This window comes from Cydia splendana, chromosome 9 (genome assembly GCF_910591565.1).
Source record: "Cydia splendana chromosome 9, ilCydSple1.2, whole genome shotgun sequence".
Lineage (NCBI taxonomy): Eukaryota > Metazoa > Arthropoda > Insecta > Lepidoptera > Tortricidae > Cydia > Cydia splendana.
The window spans coordinates 16,877,302-16,898,467 of NC_085968.1; the positions used below are offsets into that span (position 1 = coordinate 16,877,302).

The 21,166-nt window shown below is 36.8% G+C and overlaps 1 protein-coding gene across 12 annotated transcripts in view; it reads right to left on the bottom strand.

Annotated features, from left to right (window-relative positions):
• The window catches only part of LOC134793738 (protein still life, isoform SIF type 1), a 158,296-nt gene that overhangs the window by 10,634 nt on the left and 126,496 nt on the right, over positions 1 to 21,166 (bottom strand). For 8 of the 12 annotated variants that reach the window (XM_063765398.1, XM_063765397.1, XM_063765394.1 and 5 more), the window contains 11 exons: positions 19,134 to 19,288; positions 7,530 to 7,633; positions 6,580 to 6,774; positions 4,812 to 5,006; positions 4,611 to 4,719; positions 4,261 to 4,440; positions 4,040 to 4,177; positions 3,807 to 3,964; positions 3,536 to 3,723; positions 2,172 to 2,319; positions 303 to 389 (listed from right to left, as the gene is read on the bottom strand). In XM_063765398.1, coding sequence (XP_063621468.1) covers positions 303 to 389; positions 2,172 to 2,319; positions 3,536 to 3,723; positions 3,807 to 3,964; positions 4,040 to 4,177; positions 4,261 to 4,440; positions 4,611 to 4,719; positions 4,812 to 5,006; positions 6,580 to 6,774; positions 7,530 to 7,633; positions 19,134 to 19,288 — 1,657 coding nt within the window. The remainder of the gene's footprint in view (positions 1 to 302; positions 390 to 2,171; positions 2,320 to 3,535; positions 3,724 to 3,806; positions 3,965 to 4,039; positions 4,178 to 4,260; positions 4,441 to 4,610; positions 4,720 to 4,811; positions 5,007 to 6,579; positions 6,775 to 7,529; positions 7,634 to 19,133; positions 19,289 to 21,166) is intronic. The other 4 variants (XM_063765406.1, XM_063765396.1, XM_063765395.1 and 1 more) reach the window with 1 other exon arrangement.

A 21,166-nucleotide genomic window follows, 5' to 3' on the forward strand; every position in this document is an offset into this window, starting at 1 on the left:
TTAAAGATGTTTAACATTAGAACTATGAAACGTTATACTGAACAAAAATTATGACTATTGATGTTTATGTCCATAAATTATAATTATGGATATCAAATTCTGACTATCGAAATTCGAAACAATAAGTTTATGGGAAACAAAGGGATCCCTCTTGACGCGACTTTATTGTTAAGAGAATAAGAGCGTGGTAAGGTGGTGGTTGATTACCTCGCCCGCTTAGCAACTTCTGCAGCTGACTGTACCAAGAATAAATGTTTTATGGTACATATAATAAAAAAATATTATTAGAAGACTTATCTTACCTCAATATTGCCGGCTGATAACCGCTGCCCCGAGGTTTTAGGTTTTTTCGTTTTTCCGAGTGTTTGAGATCCCTGCATGACTTGCACCTATTAATTAAAAAACAAAAAAATTTGGGTACAAAAGTATGATAATTGAGGGCAGCGTCATGTTGTGTACCGACTCGTGTTAAGAGGCAAACACCAAAAAGATAAAATGTATGTATCGGGATGACAGATGCTACAATAAGTCACGTGACTATTTTCATACATTATTTAAGTTTTGTTTGGTGTTTTCTATCAATGATTGCCATCTTCGCTAGGCCCCCTGTAGGCCAAGCACATGATTGACGCGACAGTATCTCGCCGCGAGATATACTACCCGTCTTTTCCTAACTGTAGTTATTAATTAAAGAGGGACCTGGCACCCGGCTGGTGCTTGGGGCGGTATCGCTCGAGCGTATGATGTGCCCGCGTTTTATGGACACGGCTATTTTGAAGACATCCTAACGTTACAGTCAGCAAAACTATTTGCTTTTCACGCCACTGTTCGGAAATGTGGCAATAGATGGTCTAAAACCAAGCTGGAAAGTAGGCAATAGCTGTAGCACCTGAACCACCACTACTACAATGTTTCATTGTTATCATCATCTGTCATTGGTGACGGTTCGCTACAGCAATGAGTATCATTTAAAGCGGCGGTCGGCAACCTGCGGCCCGCGGGCCGCATGCGGCTCGTGAAACTGTCACTTGCGGCCTGCGAGCCTCTCTGGCTATGTAATATTGAGAAACGACAATGTCTGATAAAGTCATAAATATTAACAAAGTGCGGCCCGCGTCAACTTACTCATCGTTAACTACGCTACTAAAACTACGCAAAAAAAGGTTGCCGACCGCTGATTTAAAGCATGAAAATCAATAAAAGGTCTTTTTTGGCGCTTCTTTTTCATTCTAAAATAAAATTAGGTTATTTATATGACCAATTTCTTGTTTAAAAAAAAAAAGAATTGTCAAAACCATTCATTCATTCAGTCAGTTCATTCAGTTCACGCTGAGGGCGTTTTTTACTTTTGTAGCTGTTTGTTGTTTTTTTTAGCAAAAACGCTTCTAAGTTTAGACTCGGTTTGAAGCAAACAACAGAAAAACGCAGAGTTAAAAGTGATAAAAAAAGTAAAAAAGGCGGGATCGGAAAATACGTACTGAATTGGATAGTTTAAATTGTGTTTGACTAAAAAATACAAGAAACACGTATCTACGCTCGCTATAAAAATGAGTTCCTTTAGTGAAGAAAATTATATTCTTACGCTGACGCCTACCGAAATTCAAGAGACAGCACAGGCAGTACTAACAAACTCACTCGTCCATCTTTTAGCGGTTTTCCGTCCTCTCCTACAATGTACTATAGCACCCATGTATACATACTTGTACGCATGGATGCTAAGCTAAGGGGTCATCCATTAATTACATCACACGTTGAGGGGGAAGGGGGTCAAGAAAATGTGACATGTTGTGACATGAGGGAGGGGGACTCACAAACTTTGTGACGTAACTTTAACTTCATCAGTAACCGAAAATTTATTTTAATTATTTTGGAACGTTTTTGGAACGATAATCGTTTTAATTAGTTTAATTTTCTGGGTAGTAAATTTTGGGTAGTAAATTTACTAATATTTTAAAAATATTTCGAGTAAAAATTAGTTATACATAATTCGATTTGCCGATTTCGTTGAAAAAATGTGACGTCACACCACCTACGTGCCTGGGTTTGCCAAATGTGACCAACTGTGACAAGGAGGCGGAGGGGTCAAAAAACCTTGAAATTCGTGTGACGTACTTAATGGATGATCCCTAATAGTTTTTCTGACTGTACCAATTCGAGAGAAAGAGAGTTACCTGGTGTTTAGGGCGGTCTCGCTCGAGTGTATGCGGTGCCCGCGGAGGCATGGGAGCCGGCCGGTTCGTGGGCAGCGCCATATTGCGCACAGACTCGCGAATGATCTGTCGAATCGTCTTGAGGAACGCGTTCCGGAAATCTGCGGTACTGTACAGAAACATATAGAATTAACTTTTTGTACAAACATATATTATAAATATTATAAGTTAACAGTAGAATACAAATATATAAATAATCAGCGATATTTTCAATTTAAGTACACATCTCTTTAAGTAAGTACTTATTTGCATTCTACACAAAAATAATGCCTTTTGCAATTTCCGTGTACCTACAGGTAGGTACTTAATTTCATTACTAACTCTCAACTTGGTCTGAATGAAGTTGAAACATAATTTGAACTTTATTTAACAAAAGTAACTACTTGCGTAAAAGTAAATAACTTTGAAATCCGTAAACATTCGCTTTACTTGTAATTTATTAATGTTTTCATAATGTTACTAGACATAAGTATGTTTGATCTAATATATCTTTTGAAATTAAAAAGCGCGGAAAGATTGCGTACTTTTCTCTTAAGTTTAATAAGCGACAGTTTCTCTCGCGAGAGATATTGTCACCGTGCGGCGTGCACTCGTGCTAAGTACTAGCTGAAAATTATATATAACATAAATAAACTAATAAAAACTTAAAACGCCGCAGGTAGGTGCGATTAGACGCGATTGTATTTCGTTTCAGTTAAATATATTCTGTGAGAATTTTGAATCAACAAACAATACAAAAATAAACCTGTCTGAAAGTAGAATAAGCGTGCGCGCTTAAAGTTGCGGGTCTGTATGAATAATGTTATAATATCTGGGAGACCGAGCTTTGCTCGGAAAACATATAAAAACTCAAAAATGCGCGTTTTCCCAAAGATAAGACCTAGCTAGATCTATTTTTCGCCCCCGAAAACCCCCATATAGCAAATTTCATCGAAATCGTTAAAGCCGTTTCCGAGATCCCCAAAATATATACAGGGTGTGTCTGACCATGAAGCTTTAAATCCAGGGCTTGATTCTACTCGCTAAACTGAGCTACTTTTATTATGACACCAACCCCGAAATCCCAAAAAACATTTTTACTTTTTCATACATTTTGGCTGATCAGATGTCGACGTTTTCTATGGAAAAGCCAAAAAATTTTCCCCGATTTTAGGGTTGGTCCCATAGTAAAAGTAGTTCAGTTTAGCGAGTAAAATCAAGCCCTGGATTTAAAGCCCCATGGTCAGACACACCATGTATACATATTTATATAAATAAATCAGAATTGCTCGTTTAAAGGTATTAGATAATAATAAAGTATGCATTCACCGACGTGTCTGTCTTACCTGTTTGACAGCACGTAGACCTTCTCCGAGCGCCGCTGCAGCTGACTGCGGAGATGGATGAGCTCCCAAAGGAAGTGACTGTCCATATCCTTCGCAGACGACGCCCTAACTTGGACCTCTGTCACGGGAATCAACACTTGGTATCGAATTATTTCTACCTCGTTTGAATTATTTTTTGAAGACACTCCCTGTGAAATGAAATAGAAATTGTAATCATACTGAGCTTTGTCCTGCAATTTTATTTCAAGTTATTTTCAAACTTCAAGCTTACCATTAACTTTTTCTTTTGTCTCAGTCTTTCTTTACAGAGGAAGACAACGGCTGATTTAAATACAAAGCACATAGCGTGCAGTTCCAATCCTTTCTTTATTTTACCTAAAAAGTCTGAAATATTTAACCATTCTACACCCCCGTAATATAACAAATCACCTGAAAAAAATAATACATTAGTTTTTTGCCTTGACTATACCTACGGTATGACATTTTTCATACAAAAATACGTACCAGGACTTAGATCTATTGGTTGCTTGCAAGACTTTTGGTGTTGTCTAAACAAGTGATCAAATATAGCACCATATTCTTCATGTATTCGTTGCATCTCATTGATGTGTTCAGCAACTTTCTCCATGCCTTTCAAAGCCTCTGAAATATTTAAATGAGTTTGTAAACAAGCGTGTTTTCTTTAATATGTAAATAGGTACAGAGGGATCTCGCTGCGCCCTTACCTACTAAATGTAGATGTTCTTCAGAATTTGCATCAGTCAAATTTCTCAATTGCTGGAGCAGTAATGGGTACTTAAGTATCCGCTGAATTGGTTTAATTAAGTACGACTCCAAAGTTGACGAATGTTGTTGTTTTGGATTTCTGGCAGCCAAGAACTCTTGCAATGCCTGATTGCCTTCATCTGTTCAAAATGGAATTCATTTAATAGTAATACCAACTATTGTGATTTAAACTTTAAATGATATTAAATCAAAGTTAACGCAACTAATATTAAGTTAATATTAATTAGACTGTTACGAAGTTATTTAATATTAATTAGAGTTATAAATTATAAAACATGCTGAAACTTACTTGGATGTAAAACTTTTTGTGCTTTACTGTGACTAGCGCAGAACGAGCTGTATAATTTAAAATGATTTACGTAGTAAAGGAAGGCATTTCCCACCGCGAACAGAATATTCTGTAAGAAACATGTTATTTCTGAGTATCGTTGCTACACGTGTTTAGCTAGTTTATATTGAGAGTATGTAATAAACAGGCCGAAGCACTTACCTTAAATTGGTTTGAAAATTCAAAGTGATGGAAGTTGGGCTCCGATTCAAGCGCTTCCTCTAAGTTTTGCAGAAATTGCCGCTGGAACGTTACAATCTCCTGGATATTTCCGAACAGCGCGTTGATCTCGGCGTTCGATAAAAAAGTCTCCCTTTTCAGAGGCTCCAAGTAATTCTCTAATAAATTGTTAAGGTTCTGCAAATGTGAAATGTTGATTATTAAACTTATTAACCATCGCTTAACTGAATATCGGGTGCCTAATTAATTCATTTTACGGGATCAGACTACGGTTTAGTAGAAGATTTGTAGTTAAATGAAGCGCAGGTGCGACCGGCTTTACGAAGTTTTAATACATTTTGTAAATCCATTAAAACTTTTCGGTTTAATGAATATTTATGTCAGCAAATACAATTTCGTCACGCTTTAAATTCATTTGTATGGTGACGTGTATATGTAAGTAATGTGTTGGCTCGTTAGTCGCAAGCAATATGCATAACTTATAAGAGTTGTGAGTTCGAGTTAAAGGAACGCAGCGAATACCAATGCGCGATATTGCGAGCATCGGCCCGCGCCCGCGGAGATAACAAGTGGCACAAGTATGCTGAGTTAACAAATTCCATCTGAATTACGCGGGAATGGGGCAAAGTTGCCGATTGGGGGTACCTTTATAAACACGTTCATAGTGCTGTTCCTTGTTTAATATTACCTTCGTCTCGGAGCGCAGACAATGGTTACGGTTTGTTTACAAAGCGGTAAATTGAAGAGAATATTGAAGCTAAATGTCTATAAATACTTTAATATATTTAATTAAATGACTATTTTTATAGAGCATAACTAAATCACCAATATCCAACAAATATGTGAATACTACGAGTCTCAAATTACAGCGCGAAACTACTACAAATGTGAATAAAATGGAATAGCTCACAAAATCGGATTTTTCACATTGCAAACAAAAACGTCGATCTTTTTATTCCAAGCAAAGAGGGATTCCAAAGGCCGCTCTACAGTCTACATCCATAATTATTCTTTCAGATAACTGGCGGCCAATCAAACCCTTTGTGTGGGATGCTCTATGCTCTATGATGCCCCTTATTTAAACTAGCGATCCGGCAGAGCATTGTTCGCTGCATGTTTGCGATCACTGTTCATGTGTCTTTGTTAGCATATTCATGTATCTAAGTCTTGTTTAAACAAAGCCGTGCTTCAGATGCAAAATAATGGAGATGAATATGATTATGCTAACTTCGTTAAGCCCCATGAGGATGTTTTTCTAACGCGTTCTCTTTGTTTTACTGATACCAGTGAATGTAACTAAAAGAGTTATTATCATACTTATTTTTCACATGGGGTTTCATAACAACTACTGTTTACCCACCAAACTAAACTAACTCGTAATTAATTGTAGCCTCACCGAATGAAACTAACTTATATAATTAACTTAGATAACGCTTATTGTACACATATATCGTTTTTTCTGAATGTAAGACTCTTCCTTCTCTTTCTTTTCTACGATATTTGTTTATTTAAAAATATAAGAAGAAGAAAAATTACTCGTAATTTTAACTGTTATTTAGGACACTATACAGCCTAATTTTACATTAAGGCTAAAATCTGAGGTTAGCGGGCAGAGCTTCTATATTTCCGTCATTTATTTATTTTAGCTATGAACTAAATTGTGTGTATTGAACGAATTATGGGAACAACAACTACAAGTAAATTAATATTATTATCTGTAACATAGGTCATGTATTTAATGGTTAATTACCTTGACATAAGCGCGTTCGGTGTCGACGAGTTCTGACAGCACTTTCCTCAGCTTGTCGGCGTCAGAGAGGTGTCGTGAGGGCGTCCCGGCGGCGGCGCTGGCCACGCTGCCCGTCGGGCTGCCGCGGCGCGTCTCCGCCGGCGACCGGCACCAGCCCGTCACTTGCTCCGCGCTCTGACGACCACGCGGACACTTCTATTTAATGCCCACCGAGTTAGATGACTGTGTGACTGTTCGCGTTCGAGACCATTCCACGACACGACATCGACGGCGACGGCGCGACATTCATGCGGGTACGCTCGCAAGTGAAGTCTTTTAACATGATCATGATTATGCTTTTATGGTCAAAGTGATGAGAAGTGGTCAAGTGAAATTCACGATGCCTAATGCATAACTAATTAATTAATTATAAAGGAATAACAGATGTTTTACGGCTAAGCTTTAGCTTTCCCACCGAATAATTAGCGAGAAGCGAGTAGTGTTGAACAAGTTAGTTCTTTGCTGACTAGAGTTTAAAAAAATGTTATAGCAGAGCTGACAGTGTGAAATCAGCGATCAAAAAATTAAAAGCTTCTTGAGCAAGAACATGTCAGATCGATAGTCGCTTTCTTGCCGACGTCGGACAGATGCCGAAATGAGACAAAAATGAAATTCATATGCTAAAAGACTTCAGCTCGCAACCGTAGGTACAACGTGACTGCGTGCGTTGATTGGTTTCATAAAACGTGCTGTGCGGCTGAGGCATATAACAGGGTAGGCCAAATTGTGTCCCGTTCCATTTTCCGGACGATTATTATTTCCGGGGGAGACATTAGGACATTACCATGCAGGTGCCGTAACGTAATAAAACGGGAAAATACTCGGGGAGATAAAGATAATTGAATTGGGACTCAAGTCACACGAGGTAGGTTAGGGTGGCAAACTTATATTTATTGTTTTATGGACTGTACCTTGAGCAGGTTTTCGATCTCGAAGGAGTTGGTCCGAGAGCTGACTTTGGGCGGGCCGGACACGTCTCCGTGCCCGTCTGCGTCGGGGCTATACAACTCCTTACCTGTTTGTGCAAACATTATAATTAAAAATCAGAATTTTATGCGTTCATACGCATAAAGCGTACCTACAAATGGTAAAAAACTTTGTGCCTATTGGATGTCTGTTTTTAAATGATTCTCAATTTCATTGCTTAGTTCAAAACGCAGTTTGTGGACTCGGTTAAAACCCTCATTGGTACACTTTGCACACAAACAGATATCCAATACTTAGTTGCCTGACAATATGGAATTGTAACTAAATAAACTACGTTCAACTTGCAATATTAAATTTACTCAAGTCAGAACTTGTTGGAAATAGAATATTCAAAAATGTATTAACATTTTCTTGCAAGAATCTCTCTAAACAATAACGTTTGTACATGTATGCTCTAGCTAAAATAGGTCACCCGTTATCAAAGATTTCAATATCATCGTCGGAAATTACCCGCTTGCGGTGAAACTTTTATGCAGAGGGACGTTTTATGACAAGTAACACAATGAGTTTTGGCCGCAGCAAGTCAACACTGGCGCAAGCAAATAACCCGAGGTAGGGTCGCGGCCTTTATGTGTCGCAGTCGAGGTGGCCGCGATGCTTAAAATACCTACTGGAGGCGCGATGCCGTTTCCAGGTATTTTAAATGTTAACATAACGTTCACGTCGTCGTTTTATACTGCGCTGACGACATAAAGAACCAGCAAAATGTATCTACAATGTACATAAAACCATTTTGTAATCAATATGTATTTAGTGATTCTTCTAATAGGGAGTATTACTGCTATGTTCTGCCGCCAGAGTGCAGCACTAGTAAACCATAGAGTAACTTATACATACTAGGCCTTAAACAGTTTTTTGACAAGTTTTCACTATGACATTGATGCACCGAGGCGGTTTGTTTACAGGTGGCCTATCGCGAAACGCGAAAATCGGGATTTCTTTATCTGCCTCTCTATCGATCGAATAAGCAAGAGTGATAGAGAGGCAGAAACCTAACTTTCGATTGTCGTATTCCGCGGTAGGCCATGTAATTGACGTGACGTGTGATGTGTCATTGATGATGTCAATGAGGTTTGTTGACTGTATGTGCTAATGGTGCCACCTACTACGCAGAGTTTTGCCTAATATTCCCTATTTAGATAAACATGAGTAGGTAGTTGTTTGTAATGAAAAACTGGGCAAGGTAAAATAATGCCGAGAACTAAAACGAAAATATATTCTGTTTAAAATTTAAAGCTACTCTAGATATCACGTTGAATTATTCGATAAGTACCTACATTAATTTAGTTACGATCCGGGCCGGTTCCATGTAATTAAATTAATGTCGATAACATTTATATTTGTGACTATTTTAACGCACACAAAATAAGTGACAGTAATGAAACACATATCAATCACCAATCTAGTAAAGATAACCCTTTATTCGATAATAAATCTCAATGTTTTCTGTAGATGTTACACTGAGAGAAAAGTATAATAAAACACACTTAGAATTACAAAAAAAAACTTAATCCGGGGACAAGGAGAGTCAACTAATAGGAACAAATTTACTTTTGCAATTTCTATTAGTTCTTGCAATTTCTATTATCTTTTTGTTGAAATTAGATTTAGGATTACTGAGCTGTTCGTAGAGATAAATAAACTTTACAGAAATAGTGAAACTTCCATAATTAATACTTTTAATTTTTTAATTCCTGGTGATTATTTTTCTCTCAGTGTAGAATCGTTAAATTAGTTTCCCTGTTACAGTTTATTCATTTATCATAATGTATTACCCTCAGGTACCTAATGCTGGACTGGCTTTTCCACCCTAAAACCCTAATTACGTAAATCTACCTTAATGAAAGTTATGTTACTTTTCATTCGCATTTCTAATGTTTATTTTATACTTATATATTTTCTGGCTAATTAAGCGAACGATGAAGATTAATGTTTTGTTACGAAGGCAAACGCCCTTAAAACTTTTTCATCATCTACGAAAATGAAAAATAAACAACGAACAAAAGAAGCCCTACCTTTATACTAGAGAACATAATTTCACGCGGGAATACGACACGGCGGAAGAAAAATGAAACAATCAGAAGTTGAGAAAAAAAGCGTCATGAAAATAATAAATGAAAGGCTTTTTCGCTACACGTATTGAATACGCATCATTAGAAGGGAGCAAAACAGAAGAGTGAGGGTCTAAATTGTCTTGTTAGGCTGAAATGTCATAATAAATAACGTGGTGCGGCCGAGAACGTGGCATTGTTCGCCCGCCCTCGCTAGCGGCCGCGCCGTACTCGGCAAGCCGCCCTCAGCCCCAATATACGGCGGGATAGACATCATAAAACAAACAACAACTACGACACGAGTCGATACGTCGACATAATGAACACGCACGGAATAGATTATTGTTAACGATTCAAGAGTGCAACGATTTCGAATCGGTAGTTTTAAACAACGAGCGTTAAGGGGCCCACAGATTAGTCACCAGTTCGCCCGACGATATCAGCCTGTCAGTTGTTCGGAGCTGTCAAATTTTGCGTTTAACTGATAGGCCGATATCGTCCGGCGAACTGTTAGTCAGTGGGCCCCTTTACACTCGTTGCCCAATGAGAAAAAGGCTTCGGGGATATAAACCAGAATTAATGTAGAGTCGGCCTCGTTTATTTGAATATAATTTACAAGCCGACTATAGAAAGTGCCTTATAAATATTGGAGAATTAAAAGAAAGCTGGCTCTGAACACGAAATATAGGCCAAGGTTGATCATAATTCGTGCAGCGAGGGGCTCCGTTTTTCTCTTTCACATTTTTTTCTGTGAATGATTTTGAGAGGGTTGAAGCTTCGTATGAATTAGAGCAAAAAACATTTTTTATATTACCGAGACTGGTAAGTACGACACGGCCTTTTATAAATTTTGGTTGAATGCGAGGTATATTTAATTTATAATAAAATATTGAAACGCAAACGCGACTTAGATATTACGAGGATTTTAATATCAATGTGAGTAAATATGTACAAGCAAGTACTGCCTTGTCAATCACGAGTCATAATATCGGTAAGTCATATGCGAAGATCATAAACCCGTATTTCATATCGAAGTAGGTATCTATATCGTCTTAGATATAGTAAGGGTGGGTATTAAACGATAAAATCAATAATCGCCGCGGTAGCGAAGGCCGTAATTTTGTAATCTGCGATGCACAAAATACTACTGGCTGTCAGCCACAATACAAGTCAATGAAGGTTGGGGATCGGGAATGATGCCAAGTATTACGCAGACATGAAGATTGAAGAGTTGCTTGTTAAGCGGCAACCGCAATACCAAATGAATGATGACTCCAATTTCAGCGTGGAAGGAAATGAAGTCCATATTTTCACCCAGTCGGATTATTGGTGGGTTGCCGTGGATGTTATCAAAGTTTTAAATTTACGGTTGGTTAAATTATTTTCTTCGGTTTCCTATCCGCAGTTCATGCCAATGTCTAATGAAGATGTTGATAAAACGTTTGTTCAATATATAGGTACTGGGTTATAATTTAATATGTTATTGGTCGCCACGATACAGGCGTGCCTGGTGAGGTTACCAATGCTTACCAACTTTTATTGTAATAACTTTTTGCTCAACAAACTCCACTTGCACCATCCCACTAACCCGGGGTTAACCGGTTAAACCGTTAACCAAGTGTCAAATTGTACTGGTGATTATGGCAACTCCAGGTTTAACCGATTTACCCCGGGTTAGTGAATGGTGCAAGTGGGCCTATATATTTTTAATTTTAATTTAAAAACTTTTAAAAATTATTACTTAAGTGTTTAGATTTTCCCTTTTTCATACAAATTAAATATTATTTTCAATGTACGTTATTATCAATATAATTGTCACTTGTCAGTTGTCACACTTAAAACATAAAAAGATCACAATACCCTTGCATCTTAGAATAAACTTTAAAATGTACTAAAAATCAAAACACGGGTTATTTTTAAGAACTTTGTAATTACTTATTTTCTTATAAAAAAAAACCCATTTAGCACCTGAAATCTTGCTTACAAATATCAAAGTGAAATGGAGCTCTGAGCACGAACAACTAGTTAAAGTAAACATTGTTGTATATTTATTCAAACACTATCAGTGTTTATAGTAGGTACATAGGTACTGTAGGTAGGTGAGGCTAACAAGCATGCAAGGCCAAACTTTATGATCGATCACCCGCATAACTTCCGATCTCGTACAATAACGATGTTTGATATAACGGCGAGAATAAAACAACGTTACACGGACACAAGTCCAAAGTACGTCGTAAAATAAAGCACAGAGACGCAGCGGCAATAATTTGCAAATTCTATTGATTCAAACCCATTGTCCTAGAATGGTTGATTTGTTCGCCGAGGGTTTTGTACATGCTGCGACACGACAACACGCCCGCCCGGGCGAGGTTGCGGTTTGTCTCTTGCAAAAGGAATTTCACACTCGTATGTGTGCAAGGTACGAGTATCTTTGTCTTTGTACCTGCACATCCAGCCATCTAACGAAGCTGCATATACGAAGTGCTTGTACATTTTTATTCTGCTAAAAACTCTGTAAAATTAATGTTTTCTTAATCTGCGAATCCTTGTAACAGTATTCTGTTTACTTAGTAAATCCCTTCACTGTACTGTGAGAGCTTTGCCGCTTTATGTTTTGAAAGTAAATAAAGGTAATACAGAAAACAGGCGTCTAAAGTAGGAATTACTGTTATACTCTGTCGTTTGCGGGCCGGGCGTGTGAGAGGGCGAGCGGCCGCGGTCGGTGATCCTTTACCCTCACTGAATTAGGCATAATTTGGAGAGGTGTTTGTGGTCCACAGAAATCTGTTCAAATTTGTACCTTGTATAATGGAATCTTAGTAGTGAAGCCGGGCACAATCGAAGATTATTCAAATATCAAATATTTGCATAAATGCTCAAGCTGTAGGTATTAATGCCAAAGTTACATAAATGTCGATTTAATTAATTCATCTAATGTTGCTTAGCAAATTGTAAATTGTAATTTCTATTGATAAAATTAATTTATTTTCATAATTAGCTATGCAATGTTATGTTACTACCATCACGCCGTCGACTACTTACCTAAATAAGCAATTTCAGTTTAGAGGAAAACTGATAATATTTAGGTAGGTACCTACGTGTATATCAGATCATATTAAATGACAAAATATATATAAAAATCCTTGGATCCAAGAACTCCATTTAAAATTAAACTATTTACGAGGGATATTTTAACATGGGTGAGTGAATTATTATTACAAAGTGGAAAAAAAAGCTTAAAATCTTAAGAAACCAAACAATGTCAATAATTGCTTTTAAGCTAAGTAATGCGGTTCACAATGAAAAAAGGGGCATTTTTAGATATATTAGATACCTACAGCTCCTCCAACATTAATTCATTAAAACTTTTTAGCCTTTTAACCTTAATACCCTTTGCACTCAAATATTCTGAAAGCAAGTAAAACGCGAGCATAACAATGGAGTCATAAATACCTACCCTATTTAAGTTTGTTTAACCCTCCGGATAGCTCGCAGACAAAAAGGTCTGTAATAAAATGATGGTATCTCAAGTCGTAATTCAAATCGAGTTCACTTTGGAGGTTCGGCTTGCTTTAACTTTTATGACTTTTACGTGAGAATATCATGTACAATTTAACAATGATTAGTTACTATAGTAACGCCCTATGCATCATATGTAGGTAAGGATTTTCAGTTTCTACATTACATTTTTCATCAAATCATAAGCACCATAAACAGTAAATTTACTGCCACATATTATTATAAATGTTGAGTCTGAACACCCAGTACACATTGTCACAGCCTAGCACATACTTAGTTATAAAGTTATAATAACAATCCAACATATCGGTGCTACACTATGGTGCTACAGACTTAATCTGAAGTCAATCTATAATTTTAATTTTCCATTTTTTTTCCTTGTCAAATAGGTAGGGTAACTTGTTGATCAATGAAACACAAAAAGTTCAAACCTTCCTATCTCTGGTGTTTTTAAAGTTATGAGTGTGATATTTCGCATGAAGATGTAATAATTTTAGTCTACCATGAAACATCGTTAATAAACATTGAAACGGTGTTATAAATAAGTGACATTAATACATATATGCTTTCAATCAATTAATGAGAAAGGAAAGGAGAAAATAGTGGTAGGCTGAAATTAGTTATTTAAAAGGTTTCCGACGTATTAAATTATTATAAGATTGCTGAAATATATAAAAGCGAAAGACTTGTTTCATTGTACACAACTTGAGTTTCATTGTGAATCGAGAATCTGGTCGGCACGTACGGCATGCTGCGAGAAAGGCACACCTTTTATGTCCACGGAGCATGATTGCCAACTAGGTGGACGCGGGAGGGTTTTGAGCATGAGCATGCTTGATATCATACACTTTCTGGCAACATAGTGTTTTATAAACGACTGTTTCAATGTTAGACAAGTGACCTATAAACTTGCCATCAATGAAACATTCAACATATAAACCATCCTATCTCAGCCGTTTCTAAAGTTAAGTATCTTATATTTTGGAATATGATAGACAAATTGATATCAATTTTCATGGTGTTTTACTTTCACATATTTCGCATATATTCTTTAATTATTAAAAAAATACTGAGATTGTTTCAATGTGTACTGGTAAATGTTGTTCAGTTTACATCATGTTTCATTAAACATGAGACCTGTTTCATTGTATACTACATACAAATGTTTAATTGTGAGACAAGGGAGTGTTTTTTAAAACAATTTAAAAAAACTGCCCAAAGAGTAAACGAAATTTAAAAATATTTTTAATTCCAAATAAACTTTAATACACATAGAACACAACAAAAAATTAAATAACGCCAAACTCGATTCTATATCTTGGTTAAAATTGTGAAACATAAATGAAAAAATTAACTTTTGCTGCACGAATTCACAATAACGCTCGTAGCAACGTGCTCCTTCTCCGAGGCGTGCTCGCGTATTGGTGAGGTGCTGGGGGTCCCTGAGCCTGCCCTTGCTAGACAGACGGCACTAGCTGGTAACACCTAGTTTCCGAGATATCGCAAAGTTACACTGTGTCCGATTGTTTAAATGTAGAACAACTGACGCTACACAAATTTAACGTACTCATTACTTACTTATACCCAAATGAGCTAGTAATTAAATTGCATTTAATTGCTAAAAAAATAGTTATCAATTATCATTCAACGCAGAACTTAAGTTTAGTGATAGTAACACACCAAAGACATCTGAGCATCTATCCAATCAACATTCGCACATCATATTTGTGTACGTACATTTCCATGTGCCACTTTGATTCTGCCGGAGCATTCCAAGCGCCTGCGTGCGGTCGCGCGGTTGATTGATTTACTTCTCACAGTGGCACGGTGCTACGGCGCAGGAATTCTAACTACAGAGGGAATCTATTCTCTACATCGACTAACGGCCCGATTCGAACTTTAAAGGGGCCCACTGATTAACAGTCCGCCGGACGGTAACGGCCTGTCAGTTAGAACAAAATTTTGACAGTTCCGAACAACTGACAGGCCGATACCGTCCGGCGGACTGTTAATCAGTGGGCCCCTTTATATACGTTCGTTAATAGATCTATAAACGATATGGATTAGATATGTCAGTGTCAAATGTGACGTTTCTTCAAACAAAAACGCCACTTTTGACACTGACGTCACTGACACATCTAATCTATATCGTTTCTAGATCTATTCATTGACGTATCTTAAAGTTCGAATCGGGCAGCACATCAAACGAGCTTCGTAGCAGGTGATCGGGGTAAGATCGCTACCTACGATGGAAACTACGACACCTTAGTTAAGTAAATTTAATACTGTTGACGGTAGCTAGAAAATCGCTTTACAATAAGCTGCTTAAAATGTATCTATTTTATACTCAATGTTCTAGTATCGGAGATGCAAATTTTAGATTATGTTTATTAATCAGGAATATTATTCATCAGATTTATAAATAATAAGGATGTTGGTTGATAAGTTAAACCAGATTCCATTTTCAAATTGTCGAAACAATAAATTAACCACTATACAATACTGAGCAGTGACTTTACTTGCCTGTTATGTCACATTACCTACCCTGTGTAGTTCTTTCCGGTTTGTAGGACAGAAATTGTGTCCAATATATTGACAAATAGTTTTTACTGAATTATTTCGTTCGTCAGGAGAAATAATTGACTTTACTACAGTAGTAAACATCCCTATTTGCGTAAAATAGTCGCTCAATTCTAAAATGTATTAGCGAAAAAGTATTAACGTCCACAGGAATATGTGAGAGCGCTTGAGCTGAGCCTGTGTTGAGCGTGTGAAATTAAATTCCTATATGGCCCTCGTCCACGAGCGGCATTCCAACTTAAAAAACCGGCCAATAGGCTACCAAACGAAGGTAAAACGGGGGAAATACTATGTGTATAAGCGGATTTTGGCATAGTTGTAGGGAATGGTGCATTAAACAACATACTAAAAGTACCGGAGGGTGGGGGTGAAGGGTGAAGCTAACGGGTAGGGCGGGGTTTGAAGGTCACTTTTTTTTGTTTATAGTTTTTCCTAAAAAATATTATTTCAGGCCAGTTCAAACGTACACTGATATCAGAATGATAGCAGTTGTGCGTTTTGCTTTAGCCAGTACATGTATGGACAAGTAAGAGCGAAATGCACGATAACTAAATGACATGACATCATTTAGATATCATTCTAATGTCAATCTACGTTAGAGTTGGCCTATTTGACTATTTATTAGTTAGTTATTACTCGTAACGCATCGTACTTGAAAACTATTTTAGGTAAATATTTTAAAAATGACATGAATTCGTCAATATCAGGAAAACGTTGAACAGTTTTCTTGGTAACTGACTGGTTGGTAAAGCCAGACCAGTAATATATGATCATTGTCAAGAGGGCGCTGTTATTCTCATCTTTAGGGTGACAATTCAGTTTAGTACGAAAAAATTAGGTCCAGTGAAATTCCGCAACATGGCGCGTGATCATATATTCCTGGTCAGGCTTTAACTTCGTAACGGCCCAGAAAGTTTCAAAGCAAAATAACCTGAGCCTCTACCATCAGTTTTGACATTGACATAACGCTCACGTCTACGTAATTTACTTTCTGTACATCTCGCTTGCACTAATATGCGAGTACGAGCGAGATGCATAGAAAGTAAATTACGTAGACGTGAGCGTATATGTCAATGTAAAAACTGATGGTAGACGTACTGTTCACTTAAACTACAAATAGTATGTCCTCGATTTGTTAACAGGATTGGATAATACATTAGTTTTACGTTTACTAAAACATTTGTTGTTAGCATTTTAAGTATCTACAAGATTGTAGCTGCCTTATGCTAACTATACACAATGCAATCGGTGCAGCCAGTCTTAAGGCTTATATAAATAGCACTGTATCGGCTCCAATCATGAAACATCCCGGCTTACTTCATCCGATCGCAGCGCTGCGTTCGATTCTAACTGCGATAACACGAGGAGGCATATTCAATATTAAAAATTAGGTCTTAATTTGATATTAATGTCAGTGCATCTCATTCGCAATAATGAGCAAATGCGAGAGAGTAGAGTTTTTGAAATCTAAATGAACCTCTAGTCCTGCTCTAGGTAGACGGCTTGTTACATTATAATATACTCGTAGATAATAAAAGGTACACTAAATATTTCTTGAGCTTATAAAGATTTAAACTTGGCATCTTTGTAATGGGTTGGCAAGATATTTCGACCAGTTGGAGAGGAGAAAATTGGTGCAAGAAATGATATCAATTTATGAGAAAAAGCTCGTTACAACATGATATTATATATAAGTACTATTACGAATTATGACACACATTGCGAGCGAAAATAAGCCATTTGTCTATTCTATAGTATTATGTGAACATAATCTGTAAAGATGAATTTAGTTGAGTTTTAGAAAATTTAACGTACCTATCCATGTTTACAAAACATAGACACAAAAAACTGAAGTTTTAGATTTAGGTTTATAGATCTCGCAATAAAAGCAATGATTTATTAAGTACCTCCATTTAACAAATTTTTTATCAATTTTGAATATTACATTCTTTTCGGTTGATATTTGCTTTCTAGGATTTTTGTCAGTTTAAAATGTAATTTATTACGAAAATATTCCGTTAACATTTAAAAAAAAATCTCAAAAAGATTAAGTGGAGAGCAGTGTCCATTTTATCTCCGTGTTGTCAGGCAGAAAGCGTTTGTTGCTTTCTGCCTATGATTTTATAACTTGTCAAAGCGCAGCCTTTATTGACAATCAACTTTATGTGTGCTACACCGTAGCTCGTAGCATCCTTGCTCTAAAAAAAAACGAGGGAATCGCACGCCGAGTCGGTAGCACTCAAACAACTAAGCTTTGGAGTGGCAATTATTCCAATACGAGTGTCTAAAATGTACGTAAAAAAATACACTGATTCCTATTCCTACTCATCTTTTCACGAATGTCGTTTTTTGTTTAGATTATCTATTATTCAGTAACAGTAAGTAGTTCTAATTATACAATTTAAATAATGTTTGTGACAATAAGGATTCTAGAACTGGAATTTAAAAAAAAAAACCTTAAGTATGGAGTTATTTTTAGCTGCCGATAGTATGACTGGAAGTAAACATTATCTCCAGGCGGGCGCTAGCACGAGCAGACCGGACATCATATCGTCTGAGGCTTCGAGCAACACGGAAGGGAGGCGGCATTCGCACTATTTCCCCTCTGCCGAGGTACAAGATTAGCACGTCAATCTAATCTAGCGCGGGTAATAAAACTAGTTGCACTTGGATTTTTCACTAGACCGAGTCCAGTCGCGCGCGTGAACACTGCTGCACAAAAATGCCTGTTTGCTCGGTTTTTTGTTGTAAAAAGGGGTCGGGGACATCAAATTTACAAAAAGAAAGTGTTACATTTCACATGTAATATTTTTTTTTACATATCATACGTTTAATTACATTCAAACACAATTATTATATTTTAGTCTCATGTAATTGTTGGATTTATCGATTTTGCTCGCTCAGTACAAATTGCGGATCGGTCGAGCGACAAATCCGACTTCTCATCTCTCAGAATACAATAACATACTTCAACGAAAATGTGTTAGTGTGCGACTGTGCGTGTTGTGACACTTGTCACTCGTCCGTACACAAAAAGAGATCGAGGTTTGCAAGATTTGTCTTTGACGTGTGTCATTTTCTATGTATTTGTGTCGTCATTACAGATTGGATTTTGTATGTAAGTGTGTGAGAAGTGCGACTGTGTGCACCTTTCCCCCCGCGAAAAATGGCAGAAAGATTTGTACGGTGAGATAACGCTTGGGCCCCTCCCTTCCGATGTGTCGGAAGCCGGTGTTGCTCGAAGGTCTGAGGTACCGAGTGAGTCGTTGAGAAATGTTGAATAGGTATACGAACGAACCAGGTTCCAGGTTCGTCGGTTAAAGTCAAAGTTTGTTAGGTGACTCGCTGTTGAGAGCAAGGCTGCAACTAAGTACTCACTCCAAGCCGGCGCCGGGACGATGAGGCCGGAGATCATGTCGTCGGAGATGACAGGCGGATCGCTGGGCGGCGGCGGGCACACGAGCGAGTCGATTATGTCGTCGGTGGCCGCTCGCATCATGCCCGAGAGCTCGGGCGGCTCCGTGCGCGAAGATCTGGACATAAAAATCGTTTTATAAATGGAATCCAATCAAAAACACAGGTCATACAAAGATTTAAGTTTTCATTTAATTACTTCTGTCCAGATTACCTATTAGTTACGTTAATATTGCATGTGCTCTTTAAGCTGTCTACAATCAGAATACTGCCGTGTACTTTTGGGAATTAGAGTGACATTTTTTTTTCTTCGTCTTTGTATGACTGAAATTTATGTGTGTAGATACTAAATAAAAAAACTATGTATGTATGTATGTATAAACTCTTTATTGTACAAAACACAAAACACAAAGGAGATCGTCGATTTTGGGCCCAGAGTAAACCATCACGTATATGGTACAGACTATTACAGTAATTATATACGCATTTTATTACTGAAAAAATTATAATATTGGGTAAAAATTAAACGGGAATTAGAAATATATAATTAAAAGACATTATATTATTCATTTCCGTAAATCAATGTATTATATATTAACAAAAGCCTTGCCGTCGTCAACATCTTTATTAGTATTGACATAACGCTCAAATTCACACAAACCGTGAGGTTTTTTCACTAAGGAGTTATAAAATCTCATTGCATTAAACTATGTATAAGGTGGGTAGCCATAAGTCATAGTTGACATAAGTGCGTTTCGATACTATTCAAAATATTACTAGTGTCATTGATTATTAATTTAATATATACCTACTTTTAAATTCTAAATCGACTGTAAAAATGCCTAAAATAAGTAGTTAAGAAATATAGTAATTTGACTTTTTATTTATTTACATAGTTTGGAGATTTAAACGAATTCAGACGACGACGATATCATGCTACTTTTATTTAACTAAACGCAACCATTTTTAACAATCTGTCCAATATTTTCAAGTAACGCTAACCTTAAATAAACCTTACTTCTTTGAAAGAAGATTTAAAATGAATCTGTTCACTCTCCGTAGAAGTAACAATGAACGTCCGAATAAGATCAAAATATAACTTTTTATTGAACGCGGATACGATTTCAGTTTCATTTACATGTCAGACTTTGTTTATTTTCTTTTAAAACGTCAAAACACTTTTACAGAATAGTGTGAGTTGTATACGCTTTTGTATATAAAAGTTTTTCTTGTCATGTTCAAGTTTTTATTGCAGTATTTCTCAAAATTCCCGTTATATTTCGTGATTTTATTTTTATCATCATGATCTAGCAATTATAACGATTAATTTCCTATACAGGGTGACCTTAGCCATTGGACAAGCCCTGAAATCCCACGTAGGGTTACTTCTAAGAAATGCTCTAACGGTAATATTTTTTTAATGAGAACAAAAGATAAAAAAATCAATTATCAAACAAAAGTTATTTCCAATAATCGACAACAAAAAGAAACATACTGTATTAATCATTGGCAGTGCTTTTGACAATTTGTTTGAAAATGTGCAGCAATGATGACATTTGTCTAAAGTCAGAATCTTATTAATGCCATAAATAAAAAAGATAATCAAAACGGTCGAAGAAGGTTTCATACTATTTATTACCTCAGGAGCTATTAACACATACAGGTTGCTCCAAAGGAAAAAAATCGTAATTTGTTAATTTCATAGTAACCGCTACGCCGATTGTTATGAATGTTATGATACTATGTATACTGGTTCTAAATACCCTAATGCATATGTACATTTCGGCTTTGTCCAATGACTAGGGACACCCCGTATATATTACATGTATACGTTCAATTTGCGAGTGGGCCCAAACGCCTAAGAAAATCGACGATCTCCTTTATAGCACAGGATAGGCAGCTACTATAGCTTAGTTTTAAAAAGTTGGCGTCGTTGTCGAGGTCCTACAGTTCAGAAATAAGCTCGAAATAACTTTACTGGGCTGTATTAGAAAACT